General features: G+C 40.0%; 1 protein-coding gene across 1 annotated transcript; it reads left to right on the top strand.

Annotated features, from left to right (window-relative positions):
• Positions 1-18: 18 nt before the first annotated feature.
• On the top strand, positions 19-18845 carry EMC3 (ER membrane protein complex subunit 3). Its single transcript, XM_059390314.1, has 8 exons — positions 19-352; positions 8304-8361; positions 8700-8793; positions 10919-11023; positions 12074-12155; positions 12424-12503; positions 13427-13509; positions 17637-18845. The coding sequence occupies exons 1-8, from the start codon at positions 198-200 to the stop codon at positions 17763-17765; spliced, it is 786 nt and encodes a 261-aa protein (XP_059246297.1). The 5' UTR covers positions 19-197; the 3' UTR covers positions 17766-18845.
• Positions 18846-22032: the final 3187 nt, after the last annotated feature.

Raw genomic sequence — 22032 nt, 5'->3', positions numbered from 1 at the left:
CTAAACTTCCGCGCCGGAAGTGGGGGGCCAGGCGGCAGGGCTTGGAGCAGTCTGCGAGGGCCAAAGCTGGAGTAGGGCTCCGGGCCCGGAAGGCTGAGAGGCGTGACAAGGCCCACAGGCGAAATCAAAGAGGGGCCTTCGCGCCCCGCGGGGAGAGAAACTCAGTTACACCGGGTGGGAGCCGGCTCTCTGTGAAGATGGCGGGGCCGGAGCTGCTCCTCGACTCCAACATCCGCCTTTGGGTGGTCCTACCCATCGTTATCATCACCTTCTTTGTGGGCATGATCCGCCACTACGTGTCCATCCTATTGCAGAGCGACAAGAAGCTCACCCAGGAACAAGTCTCCGACAGGTCAGCGCCTTCCCTCTCCGGCGGCCTCACTCCCCTGTGACCTTGGGGAAGAAAGTACAGGGGTTTTGTCAGTTTGTTCGGGTTGACATCGCGCCCCAAAGGCTGGGTCACCTTGCCTGTGTTACCTCTGTGTTTCACTTTAGTCATTTGTAAAATGAGGATACAGGAGATGCCTCATAGAGCAGGCTTGGGGATTAAATTCTAAATGAAGCCTACAAAGCCTTTGGCACAGGACTTGGGACCCATTAAGTGCTCAAAAATATTGTTGCTCTTAATTGTTAGGCCAATCGCCAACCCTCTTATCTATGAACTATGTATAAGGTGGGTGTGTTTACACTATTCCTTTTACCAAACTACTGTGGTGGTCAGCTGAGATACTAAGTAACCAAGTGCTGTGCAAATGTGGAATTGCCATAGAGATGTGGGGGATTGTAATTATCATTTCTCCTTCAGGATTTGAGGCAACTTCTTTCTCAAGTGCTTCATTACAGTATTTATCTGTGGAGAGAGGTAACTTGAGATGATTTTAGTTATCTAGATTTGTGCCCCCACCATATTAAAATCTTTTAAAAATTCCGATCATTGTGATTATTTTCAGAGATCATCTTAGGGAAATGTTGCTGTGTCTTTAACCACTTCGCTATCACTTACTTAACCCATTTTAAGAAATAGCAAGCCTCCGGCTCAGAACTGTCAACAAGCAACAGTATCTTACCAAGATTTAATTAATTTTGTTTTTATTGTGTTTATGTTAAGTGTGGCAACTAATACTGGTTTTCCATTGGCTGGCAACTTAAAGATTTATGTTAAAACTTACATAAGTAGAAAAAGTTGATATGTAAAAAATATTAAGCTTTTGGGACACCTGGATGGCTAAGTCGGTTAAGTGTCTGCCTTTGGCTCAGGTCATGATCCCGGTGCTGGGATCGAGTGAGAGTGAGTTAAGCATTGTGCTCCTTGCTCAGCGGGGAGCCTTCTTCTTCCTCTGCCTGATACTCCCATTTCTTGTGCTCTCTTCTGACAAATAAATAAAATCTTTTTAAAAATACTAAGTTTTTAATAGTACAAGTGCTAGTGAATAAAACAAAAGTCATAACCATGGAATGAGAATGACTGAAGTTTAGGAAGCACTGCTTTATCTCTCGGTTATGCTTCCCAGTTAGGCTGAGAATAATAATAATAAGCCGATATTTATTAAGCACTTACTCTATGCCAGGCACTAAGCTAAGCACTTACATTCATTAACTTATTTAAAATTCAAAGCAACTCTTATGAGATAGATGTTGCTGACCCATTTCGTAGAAACTGATGCTTAAGAGGTTTCATGGTCACACATGATGACATTCTGGACTTGAGGCCAGATTTTCTGGTTCCTAATTCAGGAGTTCTTTCCACTACACCGTAGAGGCCACTTCAATTAGTTTTCAGTAGCATCAGTTTCAGAACTGTTGAGAACCAACCTCCTGAGATAACCTGAAGTCAGTTCTCCACAGAAAGGAAGGCTATAAAAAGATGCAATGTGAAGAGAGCTCAAATGTTTAGCATTTATTAACACCAATAAATTGTTCTCATCTTATCCTCACAATCACACCAAGTTAGATAATCCTGAACCCATTTTTATAGTTGAAGAAAAGAAAGCCAGAGAAAATTAAGTAGCCTACCCCAAATAGCCAAAATTTTACAAATACTGTGCCTGTACTTAAACTCAGATCAGTTAAATTAAATTCAAGTTAAATTCTCTTGACCACAATTACTGTTGTCATAGATTCTCTGCCACAGTTTTCTGCTCTTGGTTGACTATGTGATTTCAGAGTGATGTTTCTGAATGATATCACACCCATAGCTCCTTTTTTGGGGGGTTGGATTTTATTTATTTATTTGTCAGAGAAAGAGAGCAAACACAAGCAGGGGGAGTGGCAGGCAGAGGGAGAAGCAGACTCCCCACTGAGCAATGAGCCTGATATAGGACTCTGTCCTAGGGTCCTGGCATCGTGACCTAAGCCAAAGGCAGACACTTAACCAACGGAGCCACCCAGGCGTCCCCAAAGCTCCTTTTTCTAACCCAAGATGAAATTCACACTTCCTGCACTCTATAAATAAAAATAATACTTAACAAACAAACAACATGATGTTTGCAACAACATAGATGGGCCTAGAAGCTACTATATGCTAAATGAAATAATAAGACAGAGAAAGGCAATTACCATATGATTTCACTTATATGTGGAATCTAAAAAAACAAAACAAACAAACAAAAGCAGAAACAGACCCATAAATACAGAGAACAAATTCATGGTTGCCAGAGGGGAGAGAGATAGAGGGATGGGTAAATGCGTGAAGGGGAGTGGGAGGTACAGGCTTCCAGTTACAGAATGAATCATGTGGATGAAAGGTATAGCATAGTCAATGAGATTGTAGTAGTGTTGTATGGTGGCATATGGTAGCTACATATATGAGCACACCATAATGTAAAGAGTTGTCAGATCACTATTTTGTATACCTGAAACTAATGTGACATTGTGTGTCAACTATACTTCAATAAAAACGACAATGTAATGCCCTAGTTGTGACAAAGGAGAAATAAAAGAAAAATAATTTAATTTCTATTTCATAAGTACTTGTTCACAATGGTCCTCAAAAGTGTAATGCACAAGTCAAAGCATGTACCTCACTATAAAATCACCTTCTTTGGGACAGGTTCAACTGTAGGCTGATACAGTATTCACAATTTAGATATCACAGAAGGCAGTGCTGTTTTGGATTGATTTTACTAAATGAGGAACTACTCTTGATAAAGCCCTGAACAAAACAAAGTGCAGTTTTCCTTATACATACTTGGTGGTTGCATACCTGGAAGTTGAATATATATAAAAATCACTTCCAAAAAAAACCAAAAAACACTTCTTCCTTCTGTGTGGAGAAAAAGATGGAATTAGGTTTGAGGCTCATAATTAAAAGCAATTCAGTGAGATATTCAAAAGTAGTATGAAACATGAGATGGTTCTTTGAATTGCACAACTGTCTCCAGCACTGAGGAATACTTAGCATCTCTTACCCCTAACAAATGACAGTTAATTTCTTTACCCCATCATTTTGACAATCAAAAAAGTTCCACAGATTTCCAGAAGTCCCCCTAGGGGGCAGTCTCCATGGAAAACGACTGCCTTGGAGAAAACTCAAACCTCTCTGGTCATTATTGTTCCTTTATGTGAGATGTCTGGATCATGCCAGTTTCTACATGGTGTGACAGTACCCCACCAGGTCATCCTGTCAACTTGGATAGAATGCTGAGCATGTGGTTTTCAACCTGCCAAAACCAAGGCAAAATATGTTTTCTGGTTGTAAAACATTTCCTCTAAATATAGTATAAGTTTCCATTAGCCTAAATAAAAATGGAACCTTTGGTTTCATAAGTTATTAAGCTTTTGGTGCCTCTAAACTTAATAAATTTTAAAATATATTAAACCAAAACTGAAAGAAAAATGAACAAAATATAGTAAATCACAGTTGGGGATAGAATGTCTGGAAAAAATGGTACTCAAGCTCAAAGAATATACTGACTCGGGAAAGGAAAAAAACAAACTCAGGTCTTTAATATATGATTAAACTCCAATTTGAGAAATACCACCTTTAAAAACTAAAGCTTTCAGGGTGCATGGGTGACTGGGTTGGTTAAGTGTCTGACTCTTGATCTCAGCTTAGGTCTTGATCTTAGGGTGAACATGGAGCCTACCTAAATTTAAAAAAAAAAAGTATTAAGAAAATGTCTTTCAATTGCAAATTATCAGTGCAGAAGAGCTTTGTCTTTATAAGCAGCATAAGGACTTATTTTTCAAGAGTAACAGAAACGGAAATGCAAAATTAAAAATTTCTTATAGTATTCGCAGACCTCAGAGAAACTGAGTGTTTAGAATATATAGGACATTGCGGAGGGTATATGCTATGGTGAGTGCTGTTAATTGTGTAAGACTGATGAATCACAGACCTGTACCCCTGAAACAAATAATATATGTTAATTAAAAATAATTAATTTAAAAAACTTGATTAACTATGGTAGATGTCAGGGGAAAAAGTGATACGAAATTTTTATCATATAGAGATCAAAGCACTCAAGCAAGACATGTAGGGAAAAAAGAGGTGTGTCAGTTAATTATTAAGAATATTGTTATTTATCTGAAAAAAAATATAGGATAATTTAAGCTTGCCTTGATTTAGGGTTGAAATGCCTCAAGGTCATAGTTCTCAACCCCAGTTCTACAAAATTCCTCAGCAGTGAAAATACAGGAGATGTAGGGGAATTTCTGTTGATTACAGTGCCTGAAGAAGGCCTGAATTATCTATAGTGACCAAATTTTTATTGATGATCTACCATGTGCCCTGCTCTGTACCATATGCTATAGGATACAAGATATGACAAGGCCAAGAACCTACCCTCAGGGAGTTTCAGTCCAAGTGACAAAACATGCAAAAGAAAAATCATATATGCCACATGCAGTGGTAATCATTAAATGAAATTATATATATGAAGAGCTCAGCTTAAATCCTCAGTATTAAAAAATTTAAAAAATCTTTTAAAAAACCCTCAGTATTTCCCTTTTGCTTTTTTTTTTTTTTTTTTTTTTTTTTTAGTACTCTCCACACCCAACATGGGGTTCGAACTCACAACCCTGAGGTCAAGAGTCACACGTTCCACCAATGAAGCCAGCCAGGCACGGGACTTTTTTTTTTTTTTTTTTAACTATTTTTAAGTGTACAAGTCAGTGGCATTAAGTACATTCTCACTGTTGTGCAAACATCCCCATCATCCATTTCTGCAGTATTTTCATCATCCCAAACAAACTCTGAACATATTAAGTAATAACTCCCCATCTCTTTTCCACCCAGTTCCTGCAACCAGCATTCTACTTTTTGTTTCTATGAATTTAACTACTCTAGGTACCTTAATGTAAGTGGAATCATATAATATTTGTCCCTCTGTGCCTGTCTTATATTACTTAGCATAATGTTTTCAGGGTTCATCCATGTTGTAGCATGTGTCACATTTCAATACATTTTGTAACTAAATGAAATATACAATGTGATGATTTGACATACATATACTTTTCTGAATTGATTATCACAGTCCAGTTAATTAACATATACATCACTTCATACTTACCTTTTTAAAAAAAAAATCAGTGTTAAAGAATGCTTAAGGTCTACTCTTTCAGTAAATTTCAAGTACATTACACAGTTCTATTGACTATAGTCACTAAACTATATGTTAAACCCCCAGAATTTATTCATCTTATAACTGCCTTTTGGCCGGCATCTCCCCATCTCCTTCATCCCCCAGTAACCACCATTTTAATTTCTGTTTCTATGAGTTTGATATTTTTTTAAGATTCCCAAATATAAATGAGATCATACAGTGTTTGTCTTTCTCTGGGCTAATTTTATTTAGCATAATGCCCTCAAGTTTCCACCATGTTGTTGCAGATGGCAGGATCTCCTTTCTGGTGGCTAATATTTCATTGTGTCTGTATATGTATATATACTACTGAATTGTGTGTTTAAATAGGATTACAGTGGTAAGTTTTATGTTACGTATTTTTTACCACAATTTAAAAAAATATACTGGGATGCATGTGGCCTTATATAGTATGTCTCTTGCACATCTCTCAAGTCTCATTTTCACTATGTTTTCTGTAGTTCTCTTTCTTCTAGCCATGTGGCCTTTTCTCAGGTCCTCAGAGACATAGTCTTTATGCCTGCTGCAGGGCTTTTGCCCATGCTGTTCCCTCCAGCACTTTGCCAAGGTAATCTCTAGTTGTCCTAAGATTCCAACGCAGTCATGCATCATCATCAAAGCTTTTTCCCAGACCTTAACTTCCTAGACTTGGTCAAATCCCCATATTATATACTCCCACCATACCATCCATCTCTCCTTCCTAGGACATAACAGGTGAATTTAACATTTATTCCTATGGTTATTTAATCAATGTCTTTATCTCCCACTAGACGTTAACTTTCATAAGATATTTGCCCCTGCTCCTTTTTGGTAAAATTTATTTATTTAAAGGGCACCTGGGTGGCTCAGTTGTTAGTCGTCTGCCTTTGGCTCAGATCATGATCCCAGGGTCCTGGGAATGAGCCCCTTATCAGGATCCCTGTTCAGCGGAAAGCCTGCTTTTTCTCTCCCATACCCCCTGCTTCTGTTCCCTCTTACACTGTCTCTCTCTCTCTCTCTGTCAAATAAATAAATAAAATCTTTAAAAAAATTATTTATTTGAGAGAGAGAGCGGGGGGAGGAAGAGAGGGAGAAGGAAAGAGAGACTCCTCAAGCAGACTGCCCTCAAATGCGGAGCATGACAAAGGACCTGATCCCAGGATCCTGAGATCATGACCTAAGCCGAAATCAGGAGTCGGCTGCTTAACTGACTGAGCCACCCAAGTGCCCTGAGATACTTGCTTTTTGATCAGTTGTTCATGTCACCTAATAGTACATGGCATTCAGAAGTTCAAGAAGTATTTGCCCAATGAGAATAAATCTGCTATTGTGCATAATATGAAAGGAGGCATGGGAAATTTAAATGACTTACCCACGATCACATAGCTAAGTGGCAGAGCCAGGATTTGAACCCATCTGTTCAACTCTAGAGAGTTTAAGTTTTTATCTGTTACTCTAGACCCAATGCTGCCTAAACCATCAGTGATGAAGGACCTGTTTTTTGTTTTGTTTTTTTAATTTCCAATCTATCATAGACCGATGCTTTTGTAAACTATTTTAGTACATATTTATTTGGATATTGTGGAAATACCAAATTATTATAAATGGTCCTAAACCCTTACTTTGAATGTCTACACTTAGCCTCATCACAGGCCAGCACTGGTACACAGGCCACACCTGGACTAGCTTTAGACTAGCTCCCGGGGACAGAACATATTACATGTCACCTCTAAGTCTGTGTTGAGAGCAGTCAACTGTACAGTACAACAAGGTCAAGAGGAGGAAGACCAGAGAGAATTCCATGAGAGCACCAGGCAGAGTTTCTTAGAGAGGGTGGGGCTTGAAGAAGGTATTATGATATGATGGGGTAGAACTCGTGAAGAAGTGGGGTACTAGAGCATTCCCAGCACATGGAGAGTCTAGAATGTGCGTAAGGTGACAAGGAGACCCTGATTAGAGCAGGTGGTTTATACTGAGGAGTAGAGACAAAACCAAGCATAATTTGCATGTTGTTTATTTCTGTCTGTCTGTCCTTTTTTTTTTTTTTTTCACTTTCCAAGAAGGATTTCCATTAACTTAAGAGGGTTTTCCCCCATTAAAACAACTTTTGAAAACCTAGCAAACATTAGTATTTTGATCTCTGTCCTCTTTGGCATCTGTGTCTTTGCACCACCCACTTGTATCACACACTGTTTAATAATTAGTTATAGTCAGATATCACCAAATAATTTATTAACTCAGTAAATGTTTATTGAGAGTTTACTAACGGTCTGAATCCTGCTGGAATTTCTATTTGTTGTCTACTGGGGATCAATCCTGTCAAATCCTGTACTCATTTCTCTGTGGGGTTTTAAAAGTTTTCTTTTGTCCTCACCCTCCCTCCTCCCGCCCCCAGATCTCCTGAGGAGTATCCAGTGCTTAACTCTTTTCACTCAGAGAAAATTCCTTCTTAGCTTCTTATACAATAAGAAAAAGCTGAGTGTGATGTTCCAAATGTGCCTTCCTCGGAAATCTTTTGTTCATAAACACAGTGACTTCTGAAAAATACTTTTTTGAAGACCTGATTGTTGGGTTAAATATATTATATTGGTTTTAAGGACACTTGTATTTTGAAAAGTGTCCCCACAGGACTGTTGCCAAATAGGCTCTCTCTTGTGTTTAAATAGGTCTTCTACTCTTATTCTTCATTTTCTTCTAGTGTTTCGCTTTTAAAAATCTCATTATCTTGGTTGTATTTTTCAGTCAGGTCCTAATTCGGAGCAGAGTCCTCAGGGAAAATGGAAAATACATTCCCAAACAGGTACTCATTTCTCTTTTTTTTTAAAGTTCCATGATTCACTATTGAGGGCAGTAGATGTCTGAATGTTTAATAAGGGGACTCTTTGGGGAAAGCTGAAGTTTGGCAAATCTGTAATTAAGCTGTGGCCTAGTGGTGTCTGCTGTCATTGTGACCTCGCCCTTCTTAGGAAATTGTTTTTAAATGTGACTCAGCTAAAGTGTCAGGTTGGCTGCCAAGTAGGCGGCCAGCTCTGAGTGTAACAGCCTATTCCAAGGGCCTTCTGACTAAACCTCTGGGGAATAATTTGGCAGTTTCCTATGTCACAGTTTTAAGACTTAAAAAGCTCTCTTTTCTACTAGTCTTTCTTGACACGAAAATATTACTTCAACAACCCAGAGGATGGATTTTTCAAAAAAACTAAAAGGAAGGTAGTGCCTCCTTCTCCTATGACTGGTATGTTTACTCCCTTCTGTCCTCTTTAAATAAGATTCTTAACATGAGTTGGGGGAGGGCAGGAAGAGAATGTGATTTATTTAAATGTTAAATTGTATGGGATAGAAATCTAAGGGGCTTAGAGATCATCTAATACAGGGATCTACATAAGTGGAGCTCTCTCTCTCTCTCTCTCTTTTTTTTTTTTTTCTAAATAAATCACCTGGGAATCCCAATGTATAAGGTGGATTTAAAAAAAAAAAAAAAAGAGCCGCTGGCTGGGGAATGAGAAAACTAGAGCCATTATCCCTGAGTCTCTTCCCTTGCTGTTCCTCAGGACCCAGGGCTCTGCAGAGCACAGTTGTAAAGCATCCTAGTCCCATCTCCCAGCCAGTGTCTGGATCCCCTTATTGACAGATGGCCACCCAGCTTCTGTCTGAAAGAGGAGGAGCTCTTAACCACTTCCCAGCCCAGCCATTTCTTTGTCAGTCATGATTGCTTGGCCCACCATACAATTTTTGCTGTAATGGATTTCTTACTTCTGCTGACCTTAGTCATGTGAAAAAACATAGCACTTTTTTTTTTTTTTTAAAGATTTTATTTATTTACTTGAGAGAGAGACAGTGAGAGAGAGCATGAACGAGGAGAAGGTCAGAGAGAGAAGCAGACTCCCCATGGAGCTGGGAGCCCGATGCGGGACTCGATCCTGGGACTCCAGGATCATGACCTGAGCCGAAGGCAGTCATCCAACCAACTGAGCCACCCAGGAGTCCCAAAACATAGCACTTTTAAAGTAAAACAAAATAATCTATTCTTCTGTGTTGGCTGTCCTCTCATTTTAATACCCATTTCTCTAAGTAAGAAACTCAGACAGAAGGTACTACAATTGATTTTAGTAAGTCTTTTAGAAAGCCCACAAGAAACAAAAGACCAATTTATGTATGAAGAGATACTTGACTTCACTAAATCCACAAAATGCAAATTAGAACAAGATGTCCTTTTTAGTTTTTCTAAAGATTTATTATTTATTTGAGAGAGATGTGTCTGCACCCAGTGGGGGTTGGGGGGTAGAAGCAGAGGGAGCCAGAGAGAGAGAATCTCAAGCTGACTTCCTGCAGAGCACAAAGCCTGTAGGGCACAAATACACGACCTGATTATGACCTGAGCCAAAATCTAGAGTTGGATGCCTGGATATTAGACCCAGGCGCCCCCAAGATGTCCTTTTTAGACCATTAAACTGATGAAGATTGAAAGCTTCACAAAGCTACTACTGTCAAAGTCATAGGAAGTTAGGCCCTCCTGCTACTGTTGAAGGACAATCTGATGGTATTTGTTCATTTTATTTATTTATTTTTAAAATATTATATTCATTTATTTGACAGAGAGAGAATCACAAGTAGGCAAGAGAGGCAGGCAGAGAGAGGGAGGAAGCAGGCTCCCCGTTGAGTAGAGAGCGAGATACGGGGCTCTATCCCAGGACCCTGAGATCATGACCTGAACTGAAGACTGAGGCTTAAACCACTGAGCCACCCAGGTGCCCCATGTTCATTTTAAATGTTCAAACCCCTTGACCTAGAAATTCTAAGAATTCTTCTAAGAATTTCTCTTACAGAAACACATCACATGCAGATTATATACTAGGTAGTTGTTGGCAGCAGTGTTTAATTGGCAAAAAAAAAAAAAAAAATAGAAACAATCTATAGGTCCATCCAGAAGTAGTAAGTGTGACCACGTAGTAGACTCTTATGCACACACTGAAAATAGTGAGAGAGGGATATTAAACCAATGTGAAAATACCATCTACAATATATTTACTTTTTTTAAATTAAGAAGCAGATTAGTAAGCATAATATCTGTTTATTGTATACATATGGAAACTTGTATATATAAATGCATGTAAATACATACTTATGTGTGTAAATTTATATATGTATGTATAAAGATGGAAGAATATGCAACAAAGAATTAAAAGTATTCAGAGAGTGGGCTCAGAGAAGCTGTCTAATCCTATGTTTCCATGTCATTTGAATTTTTTACAGTGAACTTGTATTAGTTTAATTATCATATAAATTAAAAATTTACAGAAAATCAGGGAGAAGTCCCTGCCAACAGTGTAAAATGCTGTCGTCTCTTGTTTTTGTCATAGATCCCACTATGCTCACAGACATGATGAAAGGCAATGTAACAAATGTGCTCCCTATGATTCTTATTGGTGGATGGATCAACATGACGTTCTCAGGCTTTGTCACAAGTAAGTTACAGACCCAGAAGACTTCAGGTTCATTTAGCGATGATCCTTTCCCATGTCCCTGTTCAGAGAAATCCAAGTGCTGCTTAGACACTAATATAATGAGTCCCATATTCTCTATTGGAAATTAGCCATATTCTTTTTTTTTTTTTAAGTTTGTATTTATTTGAGGGAGGGAGAGCATGAGAAAGCAAGCATGAGCAGGGGGAAGGTCAGAGGGAGAGGGAGAAAGAGAAGCAGACTCACCACTGAGCAGGAAGACCAACTTGGGGCTCAGTTCCAGGACCCTGAGATCTTGACCTGACCAAAGGCAGATGCTTAACTGACTGAGCCACCCAGGTGCCCTGGAAACTAATCACATTCTTTGAAAAAAAATTTCATATGCTGTGACATTATGGCTCTTATCCCAAACTCATCATTAGTTCATGATGTGGATGTTTTTTACCAATAGGAACTTAAGTGAATGGCTTGCTCATTCGTATCCAAAATTAATTCTTGTTAAGTAGGATGAAGGGAAGCATGTTTCTATTTTGACTTCATGTCCTAAGTATTAAAGTGAGTCGTTTATCTACTTATAATTTGTTTTAAATCAATTTCATTTCTCAGGAATGTAGTTCTCTATGTGTATATATTCTATTTTGGGTTTTAGGTCACAACTCAGAGTCCCTGCTTCTTTTTTTTTTTTAAGATTTCATTTATTTATTTGTCAGAGAGAAAGAAAGCACAAGCAGGCAGAGTGGCAGGCAGAGACTTAGTCCCAGGACCCTGGGATCATGACCTGAACTGAAGGCAGGGGCTTAACTAACTGAGCCACCCAGGCATCCCCAGAGTCCCTGCTTCTTAAGCAATAGAGAAGCTGTGTTGAAGGAACTATAAATAGAATGATATTTGCCTTATTTTTTTCAGAAATTGAAACAAATTTCCTGGTAGAAATCATTTCAAACTGTGTATGGTACAGAGTTTCCACCTCATGGAAGGATTACGTGCATTCATGCTTAAACTGTTCTAAAAACAGCAAGAAAAGATTGTGAACTTTCTCTCTCTTTTCTGTAGCCAAGGTCCCATTTCCACTGACTCTCCGTTTTAAGCCAATGCTGCAACAGGGAATTGAACTACTCACATTAGATGCATCCTGGTAAGAACTTTCTTTCCTTTATAAAAGCACAAACCAAAAGCTAAAACCAATGTCCCTTAAAGAACAGAATGTCTGATTTGCATTCTTCACTGGAATAGATTTTTGATTTTTCTCATTGAAACTCCACTCAAAATGCCATGGGTGGATTATGACAATTTTTAACCTTACCCCAAGTGATTCTTTTATATATTCTTTGGGTGATAGAAAATTATGAATTCTGTAAATTCTAAAATAACTACCTGTGTTGTTTCACTTTTGCTTTTCCTAGGGTGAGTTCTGCATCCTGGTACTTCCTCAATGTCTTTGGGCTTCGGAGCATTTACTCTCTGATTCTGGGCCAAGATAATGGTAAGAAGCATATTGGGTTTAATAAGCAAATACTTTGATAGACAGTCATCCATGCCAAGGCCAGAAAACTCATGCAGTCTGTTCTCTTTGTTAGCATAGTCAAATACAATGCTTCACTCCTTAAACTTCATAAATTTCTGAGGTATTCTGCTAGACTCTTACAGATTCCAGGGTTAGAGCATATGACTGGTTCCGTTGATGGAGCATGCAACCCTTGATCTCAGGGTTGTAAGTTCAAGCCCCATGCTAGGTGTGGAGATTACTTAAAATCTTAAAGAAAAAAATAAAATTCCAGGATCAACTGTAGATCTGAATTCTCCCTGGAAATCACGGGGACAATATTTAGTTCCCCAAGGTATGAAAGCCTCATGTGAGGAATCCAGTACCAGTAGTGTAAGCCTGTAAACTGAAGCTGAAAGAAGGCCTGGTTTGACCAGTCAGTTCATTGACTAGAGTTCTTGCCAGGACCAATCCTGGCTCTCTCATTTAATGGTTGGGACCTTGGGCAAGTGACTTAACCACTTTCATTGTATGCTCATTTGTAAAATAGAGACCTTAATAATTAAATTCAGAGTTTGTTGTAAGGAGTGAATGAGGCAGAATATGTAAAGCACTTCGTAAAGTGCCTGGCATAAAATAGTTGCTCCATAACCGGTGGCTGTAGTGATTGTTTACACATGAAATCAAGTTTAGCACTTCCTTCAGTTACTTTCTGTTATTATCAGGCCCATTTTTCAGGTGATGTAAAGTGACTTTCCCTAGGTCACATAGTCAGTGTGTGGGAGGGCCACTCAGTGAATCTGTCCTACGGGGCTCTCATCCCTCCTGAGCACCTGTCAGTGTTGTGTGAGGACCGTTCTTCTGAGAAGGCGCTGGGTGCTTGCTGAGCCCTGGCACTCACATCCGTGTGCCTTACACTGCAGCCGCGGACCAGTCACGGATGATGCAGGAGCAGATGACGGGAGCAGCCATGGCCATGCCTGCAGACACCAACAAAGCTTTCAAGGTATGCTCACACCTTCCATAGCTTTGCTAATGCTCTGAAAGACATTAGTGGACAGTTACTTTAACATTGGGTTCCTTGAAGGGAGTGTCATTTGGTTGGTTCCATCATTTAAATTGAACACAAATGAATTTGTGTTTACATATTTCTTTCCTATTCCTGAGACAGAGTCAGCTGTAAATAAATTGGAGATTCTTGGTACTTTTACTAGCTTTTAAATGCTCACTCAAATTTAAGCCACACTGTAAATGAAGCTGTAAATTGAGTCCATTCAGAGACACCAAGTAAACATTTAGAATACTCTGAACTATTTAGGACCCTGTGGACATCAGATATAAATTTCATTTTTAAAAAATATCAATACTTAAAGGCTTTTCATGAAATGATCCTGCACTATGTAAAATCCAGCATAATTTTTGTACAGCAAAACCTCACTAATTTTTCATGATAAAACCTAGAAACAGAAGGGAATTTGCTCAGCTTGATGGAAAGCCTCTATGATAAACCTACAGCTAACATCATACTCAGTGGTGGAACACTAACAGCTTCCCCCCTAAGATTAGGAACAAGACAAGAATGTCCACCCTTGCCACTTCTGTTGAACCTTGTGCTGGATGATTAGCCGGGGCCATTAGGCAAGAAGAAATAAAAGGCATTTACATTAGAAAGGAAGAAGGAAATGATCTCTGTTTGCAAATGACATGGTCTTATATACAGAATATTGTAAGCAACCCACAAGGAAACAAGTCCAGCAAGGACTTTTTTTAGAACATCTTTTAGATGATGAATGGTAAAGATGCAAAATCAGTTGTATTTCTATACACTGGCAATAAAGAATCTGAAAATGAAATTAAGAAAAAAATTCCATTTAAAGTAGTATCAAGGGGCCCCTGGGTGGCTCAGTGGGTTAAAGCCTCTGCCTTTGGCTCAGGTCATGATCCCAGGGTCCTGGGATCGAACCCCACATCTGGCTCTCTGCTCAGCAGGGAGCCTGCTCCCTCCTCTCTCTCTGTCTGCCTCTCTGCCCACTTGTGATCTCTGTCTCTCAAATAAATAAATAAAATCTTTAAAAAAAGTATCAAAAAGAGTAAAATACTTGGAAATAAATTTAACAAAAGAAAGATGAGACTTTTACAAGGAAATTATAAAGCATTGCTGAAAGAAATTAAGGTAAGACCTGAATGAATGGAAAGACATCCATGTTCATCGATTAAAAGACTTAGGGGCGCCTGGGTGGCTCAGTGGGTTAAAGCCTCTGCCTTTGGCTCGGGTCATGATCCCAGGGTCCTGGGATCGAGCCCTGCATTGGGCTCTCTGCTCAGCAGGGAGCCTGCTTCCTCCTCTCTCTCTGCCTCTCTGCCTACTTGTGATCTCTGTCTGTCAAATACATAAATAAAATATTAAAAAAAAAAAAAAAAAAAAAAAAAAAAAGGAAAAAGATTAAAAGACTTAATATTGTCAAGATGGCAATACTCCCAAAATTCTGTACAGATTCAATACAGTCCCTTTCAAAATTCCACATACCTTTCTTATAGAAATTGACAGGCTGATCCTGAATATCAAATGGAAATGCGAGAGACCCAGAATAGCCCAATTAGAGTTTAATATGAATAAAGTTGGAAGACTCACACTTCCGATTTAAAACCTACTTCAGAGCTACAGTGATCAAGACTGTGTGGTACTGGCGTAAGGACAGATCTACAGATCAATGCAATAGAATTGAGGAGGTCAGAATAAACCCATACATTTAAAAATTTATTTATCCATTTATTTATTTATTTATTTTTATTTATAAATTAATAAAATCTTTTAAAAAATGTACAAGCAACAAAAGGAAAAACAGATAAATGGAACTTTGTAAAAGTGAAAACTTTTGGAGTGCCTGAGTGGTTCAGTTGTTAGGCATCTGCCTAACAACCCCTATGCTCGGGTCATAATCCTGGGTCCTGGGATTGAGCCCCACATCAGGCTCCCTGCTCAGCAGGAGGCCTACTCCCTCTCCCACTCTCCTTGCTTGTATTCCCTGTCTCTCTGTCTCTCTCTCTCTCTGTGTCAAATAAATAAAACCTTAAAAAAAAAACTTTCATACTTCAAAGGACACCATCAAGAAAATGAAAAGACAGTATTAGAGAACATGTTTGCAAACGGTATCTTAATTTAAATAAATTATCCAGTGTCAAACATTTTACACCTATGTTTTCTTCTAAGGGTTTTATAGTTTTACCTGTTAAACCATTTAAAGTGTCTTTTTTTTTTTATTATTTATTTATTTATTTATTTATTTGACAGACAGAGATCACAAGTAGGCAGAGAGAGAGGAAGGGAAGCAGGCTCCCCGCTGAGCAGAGAGCCCGATGCAGGGCTCGATCCCAGGACCCTGAGATCATAATGTGGGCTCGATCCCAGGACCCTGCGATCATGATCTGAGCTGAAGGCAGAGGCTTTAACCCTCTGAGCCAACCAGGCGCCCCTCTTCTTTTTTTTTATTGTGGTAAAATAGGTAACATAAAATTTGCCACTTTTAACCTTTGTAAATATACAATTCAATGGCATTAATTACATTCACAATGCTGTGCAACCATCAAGACTATGTATTTCCAAAATTTTTCATCCCTTGAAGAAGAAACTCTGTACCCAGTCAGTGGTAAGACTATTCTTTTCCCCAGTGAACTGTCTAGGCACCTGTGTTGAAAGTCAATTCATCTTAAATAAGGTTTATTATTTAATTATCTTAAGTAAGGGTCTAGTATTCAGAATAAAGAACTCTCAGAACTCAGCCATAGTAAGACATTCCAGTTAAAAGTGGGCAAAAGTTTTGAGTAAACATTTCTCCACAGAAGATATACAAATACCCAGTAAGTTCATGAAAGCATGCTCAGCATTGTTAGCCATGGGAGAAATGCAAATCAAAACCACAGTGACTCACTCGATGACTATAATAAAAAAGATGGACACTAACAGTTGTAAACAAGGATGTGAAGAAATTGGAATTATCCTATTGCTGGTCATGGTGCAGCCACTTAGGAAAGCAGTTTTTAGCCAATCCTGAAAAAGTTAGACGTAATTACCATATGACCACCAATCTGCACTTAGGTAAATAGCCAAGGGAATTGGAAACCTATGTCCACACAAAAACTTACACAAGTATGTTCAGAGGGGCACCTGGGTGGCTCAGTTGGTTAAGCGTCTGCCTTTGGCTCAGGTCATGATCCCAGGGTCCTGGAATTGAGCCCCACACAGGCTCCTTGCTCAATGAGGAGTCTGTTTCTTCCTCTCCCTCCCCCCCGCCCCCCCCCCCCCGCTCCTGTTCTCTCTCTGTCTCAAATAAATAAATAAAATCTTAAAAAAAAAAAAAAAGAGATGAACAGATAAAGAAGATGTGTGTGTACCACACACTGGAATATTACTCAGCCATCAAATAATGAAATCTTGCCATTTGCCACAATGTGGGTGGAGCTAGAATGTATCATGCTACATGAAGTCGGTCAGAGAAAGATACCATATGATTGCACTCATGTAGAATTTAAGAAACAAAATAGATGAACATATGTGGGGTGAGAGAGAGGTATGCAAACCATGAGAGACTCTTAATGATAGAAAACAAACAGGGTTGATGGAGGGAGGTGAGTGAGGAAATGGGCTAGATGGGTGATGGTATTAAGGGGGACATGTGTCTTGGTGAGCACTGGGTAGTATGTAAGTGATGAATCACTGACTTTTCCTAAAACCAATATTGTACTGTATGTTAACTAGAATTTAAATAAAAATCGTTTTTTAAAAAAAGCCATGAGCTAACATTTGTATTGCATATTATATTTCCTAAAGCATTTTTTTAAACCTGAAAATTAAAGGCAAAAGTAGTCAGCATTTATAGACTGTTTGAGAAATGTAATTGGTTACTAGCTCTAGTGACCTCAGACAGATTATTTTACCTTTTTTAACCTTGATCTCTTTGCCTGCAGATCAAGCGTGGGGGTGTTCAGGGCAGGTGGCAGTACCTACCTCATAGGATGAAATGAGTTTATACATATAAATAGCTTAATCCAGCTGCTGGCTAGAATCAGTGCTCCCACAACAGCACTGCTCTTAGTAACAGCCCTCCTCTTCCCTGGTGTTCTCTTCCTTTGCAGACAGAGTGGGAAGCTTTGGAGCTGACGGATCACCAGTGGGCACTAGATGATGTCGAAGAGGAGCTCATGGCCAAAGACCTCCACTTTGAAGGCATGTTTAAGAAGGAATTACAGACCTCGATTTTTTGAAGACCACACAGGGATTTGCTGTGTCAGAACTCAGAGCAGTAGTTAACTTTATAACTTTGATTTGAGCTGGACCCTCTCAGAATAAAAAGAAGGATGCATGAGCTGGCAGGTGTTCAGCAAGAATTGTTCTTATCTGAGCCAGGTTCCCTTATATGTCTGAAACTAGAGAAGATCTGGGGAGTGTGTGCTAGATGACTTACCCAGAAGCAGCTATTTTTAAAATGTTTTACATTTTCCTTCTCGTGACTCTGATAATGAAAGTCAAAGAAAGGGGGAATACTCAAGCTAGTTATAATATATAAAACTTAGCAAAAATTCAGTCTTTGGAAAAAGCATTGTCAATTATACCTAATTATTAAGTGCAGTCAGCCTGACTTCTAACCACAGTGAACGCCTGTTTTCTTGGGATCCAAATAGTTTGTGTTTCACCTTTAATTTTTTGTTAGTATTTGTACAACTTTCTTTAACAAATAATACATTTTCCTTACTGAAAATTTAGCATTACGGATGAGCAAAGTGAAAGCTCCCTGTGTTGTTCATTTTGAGCCTACAGAGTGACATAAAGAGCAAATGGGTCAAAATCTGATTCAAATCAGCTCTTTTCAGAGTGAATACCCAGGGCTAGGACAGACTTAGCCAGCCTTCTATCTCTTAACACTGTCCGGTGAAAATCGGCAACACTGAGACACTGCCGGATTCTCAAGTGCCTTTGGGATCATCAGAGATAGGTTACATAATCTGAGGTCTTGAGCTGGAGTTCAGGATGTATCAAATCCATTGACATCAATAGTGCTGTACCAAATATGGCTTCTCTGTTGAATGAAGGACCTCATTTCCCAATTTTTCTGGATAAGAGAGTTAGCATATTGCTGTAAGAAGGGAGAAAGTGCGATTGCTGGCAGACATGTAGTTAAGGTTGGCCCAGGAATCATTCTGTCTGGATTGATTGTCCCAGGGAAGTGTCAGGGTGCCATTTCTGTACCAAAAGGTGAATGTAATTTGCATGTTGAACACTGTAATCAAGAACAAACAACTCTTGACTCTACCAATTAAAACATCCTGTTTTCTCTGCCTATAAAATGTTGCCTCTGTGGGTCACTAACAGCCTTGTGCCACAGTTATAAGTGTCTTATGGATCAGTGCTCAAGAGTCAAAGATGAAAAAGATGTGGGGTGCCCAAGAGGCTCAGTTGGTTAAGCGTCTGCCTTGGGCTCAGGTCATGGTCCCAGGGTCCTTGGATGAAGTCCTGTGTCAGGCTCCCTGCTCATTGGGAAGTCTGCTTCTCCCTCCCTCTCTGCCCCTCCCCCGGTTCATGTGTGCACGCTCTCTTTCTCTCTCATAAATAAAATCTTAAAAAAAAAAAAAAAAGTGACCCTTGCCCTCAAGGAACTCATTAGAGAGACATAAAAAATTATGACATCCCTAGATGTCATTAGAAATTGGTGGTTCTGAACCCTTTTTTGGATCACGGAGCCTCATTGGGACTCCAGTGGAAGCTCTGACCTTTCCCTCCAGAGTACTGCACATGGGAATAGACACAAAAAGTTTCCATGTAACACAGGGGTGTCGATAGAACTCCAAAGCCTAGTCATAGTGACCTACAGACTCACACTAAGAAAGCCTGACCTTTAAAAATTTAGGGACACCTGGGTGGCTCAGGTGTTAGGAGTCTGCCTTCAGCTCAGGTCATGATCCCAGGATCCTGGGATCAAGCCCCGCATCAGGCTCCCTGCTCTGCAGGAGGCCTGTTTCTCCCTCTCCCATTCCCTCTGCTTGTGTTCCCTTTCTTGCTGTGAGATTCTGTATAAAAAATAAATAAAAATTTAAAAAAAGATATTTAAAATAGCTGCTTAAACAAAATATATATTTTTTTAATATATTAAGTATCAGCCTCTTTTTTTTTTTTTAATTTTTTATTTATTTGACAGACAGACCACAAGTAGGCAGAGAGGCAGGCAGAGAGAGAGGAGGAAGCAGGCTCCCCGCGGAGCAGAGAGCCCGATGCGAGGCTCGATCCCAGGACCCTGGGATCATGACCTGAGCCAAAGACAGAGGCTCTAACCACTGAGCCACCCAGGTGCCCCTGCTTAAACAAAATATTAAAGAAGCAAGGTTTCACAGGGGAGCTAACCTTTGACCTGGGTCACCAAAGAGTTATGCAGTGTAGAAGGGCATTCCAAGCAGACAGACAGAACTAGCGAAGACCCACAGATTAAAATGTCCACAATTTGCTGGACCCTGACTTAAGTGGGGAGTGGTATGGTATATACCAAAAAATATTGGTTGGATGGGCATACAAGCAGTAATTGATGATTGAGTGATGTCACCCTCCTTCCCATGAGGTGTCTCAGAGCATTTCATTTTGCCTCTTCACTCACACAAAGTTTGTCTTTTTCCCTGTAGTAAAGTTGGGTGGATAAAACATGAGCTTTTTCTCAGCCATGATGTTGATGGTAAATGCACATGTCCTTGGCAGCAGCCAATCAAAGGGAAAATCCAAGTTTGTTTTATCAGGCTCTTCCCAGAATCAGTGCACAAGTTCAGCATACAGCACTTAAGTGTGTGTTTCCTGGAGTTCAACTTGGGCCAGGCGTCTTTAAGACAACCTGAAATGTCCATTTACTGTTCATGGTATGGAAGGTACCATGCATGGAAGTCTAAATATTGACAGTCAGATGTACGACACATCTCTGAAAAATAATGAAGACTTAGATTTGAGAAGAGTAGGTAAACTTGCACTTGGGGCAAAGTCTATGTGGTTCTTTGAATTTATTTTTTATTTTTTATTTATTTGACAGAGAGAGATCATAAGTAGGCAGAGAGGCAGGCAGAGAGAGAGAGAGGAAGCAGGCTCCCTGCCAAACACAGAGCCTAATGCGGGACTCGATCCCAGGATCCTGAGATCATGACCTGAGCCGAAGGCAGAGACTTAACCCACTGAGCCACCCAGATGTCCTATGTCATTCTTTTATTTGGTTGAAAGGACCAAATAAGACAGGCAGATGTATAAGTGAGCGACATGGAAGATTACAAACTGTAAGAAATACCGCAGTTGCAAATGACAGAAACTGAACCTGGCTTAAGCAGTATTTTTAAGTGGAATGTAAACAACTGAATAACCAAAATGGTCAGTTGGCTTCAAGTTTAGCTGGGTCCAGGTCCTCAATGATGTCATCAGGACTCAGTTGCTTTCTCAATTCCTTTTTTCCGCCCTTAAGATCCATTTTAGAGAGAGAGCATGAGTGAGCAGGGGGAGGGACAAAGGAGAGGCAGACAGTAGCCTCCCTGCTTAGCACAGAGCCCAATGCAAGGCTCAATCCTAGGACCCCAAAATCATGACCTGAGTCAGAATCAAGAGTTGGCTGCCTGAACTGAGCCACCCAGGTGCCCCTGAACTCTCCTATTCTCAGGCAGTCTGTCTTCCCAAGGAGACACTGGCTAGTGAAAAGAAAACACACCTTTCTGAAACTTTCCAGTAAGTCAGGTAATAGGCCTGATTTAGGTCACATGCAAATTCTATGAAGTGGTTAGCCCCGCTTAAACTGTAAGGACCAAAGGTGGGATGGAGGCAGTTCCTTTGAGGCAAACCCAGCTTTTGCTGCCAGAACAAAGTGGCAGGGGTACCAGTCAAGAAAACAATAATTTTTACCCATTAATCACCCAAACTGGAATGTTACCAAAGGGAGGTATTGCCCCTGTCCTAGTAGGCAATAAAGTCTATAAACATTTACTGCATTTCTACAATATGCTTGGTGTCGTTTTAGATATTTTCAGATCTTTCTATTCACTCCTTTACTGTCCATCTGCCAGATACTGCAATCCCAGACCTTAAGACCTCAGACTGCTGTGTCACATGCCACGACAGGGTGACCCGGGAGAGGCTGTGGGAATGTCCTGCAGATCATCTGACCAGCCTGGGTGGTCACGGAAGGTTTCCCAGCAGGAGTATCATCTCAAGATATGAAGGATCACAAGGACAGATATACAGAACCAAGGAAATATATAAGGAAAGATTATCCCAGGCAGAGAGGACTGTGTGCAAAGGCCCAAAATCAAAGATGATGGTATTTTCACAAAACCAGAACAAGGTCTACATGGCCCTGAGGGTAGAGAACAAAAAGATGTGATGAGCAAGGGGCTCCTGGGCGGCTCAGTCTTTAAGCATCTGCCTTCGTCTCAGGTCATGATCCCAGGGTCCTGGGATAGAGCCCCACATTGGGCTCCCTGCTCAGTGGGAAGCCTGCTTCTCCTTCTGCCTGCTCCCTGC

Source organism: Mustela nigripes, chromosome 2 (assembly GCF_022355385.1).
Source record: "Mustela nigripes isolate SB6536 chromosome 2, MUSNIG.SB6536, whole genome shotgun sequence".
NCBI lineage: Eukaryota > Metazoa > Chordata > Mammalia > Carnivora > Mustelidae > Mustela > Mustela nigripes.
This window is presented reverse-complemented; position numbering and strand designations above follow the sequence as displayed.

Coding starts and splice junctions, on each gene's coding strand:
- EMC3 (XM_059390314.1), top strand. CDS start 198: ATGGCGGGGCCGGAGCTGCTCCTCGACTCCAACATCCGCCTTTGGGTG. Junction 353..8,303: donor CAGGAACAAGTCTCCGACAG/GTCAGCGCCTTC, acceptor TGTATTTTTCAG/TCAGGTCCTAATTCGGAGCA. Junction 11,024..12,073: donor GTTCTCAGGCTTTGTCACAA/GTAAGTTACAGA, acceptor TCTTTTCTGTAG/CCAAGGTCCCATTTCCACTG.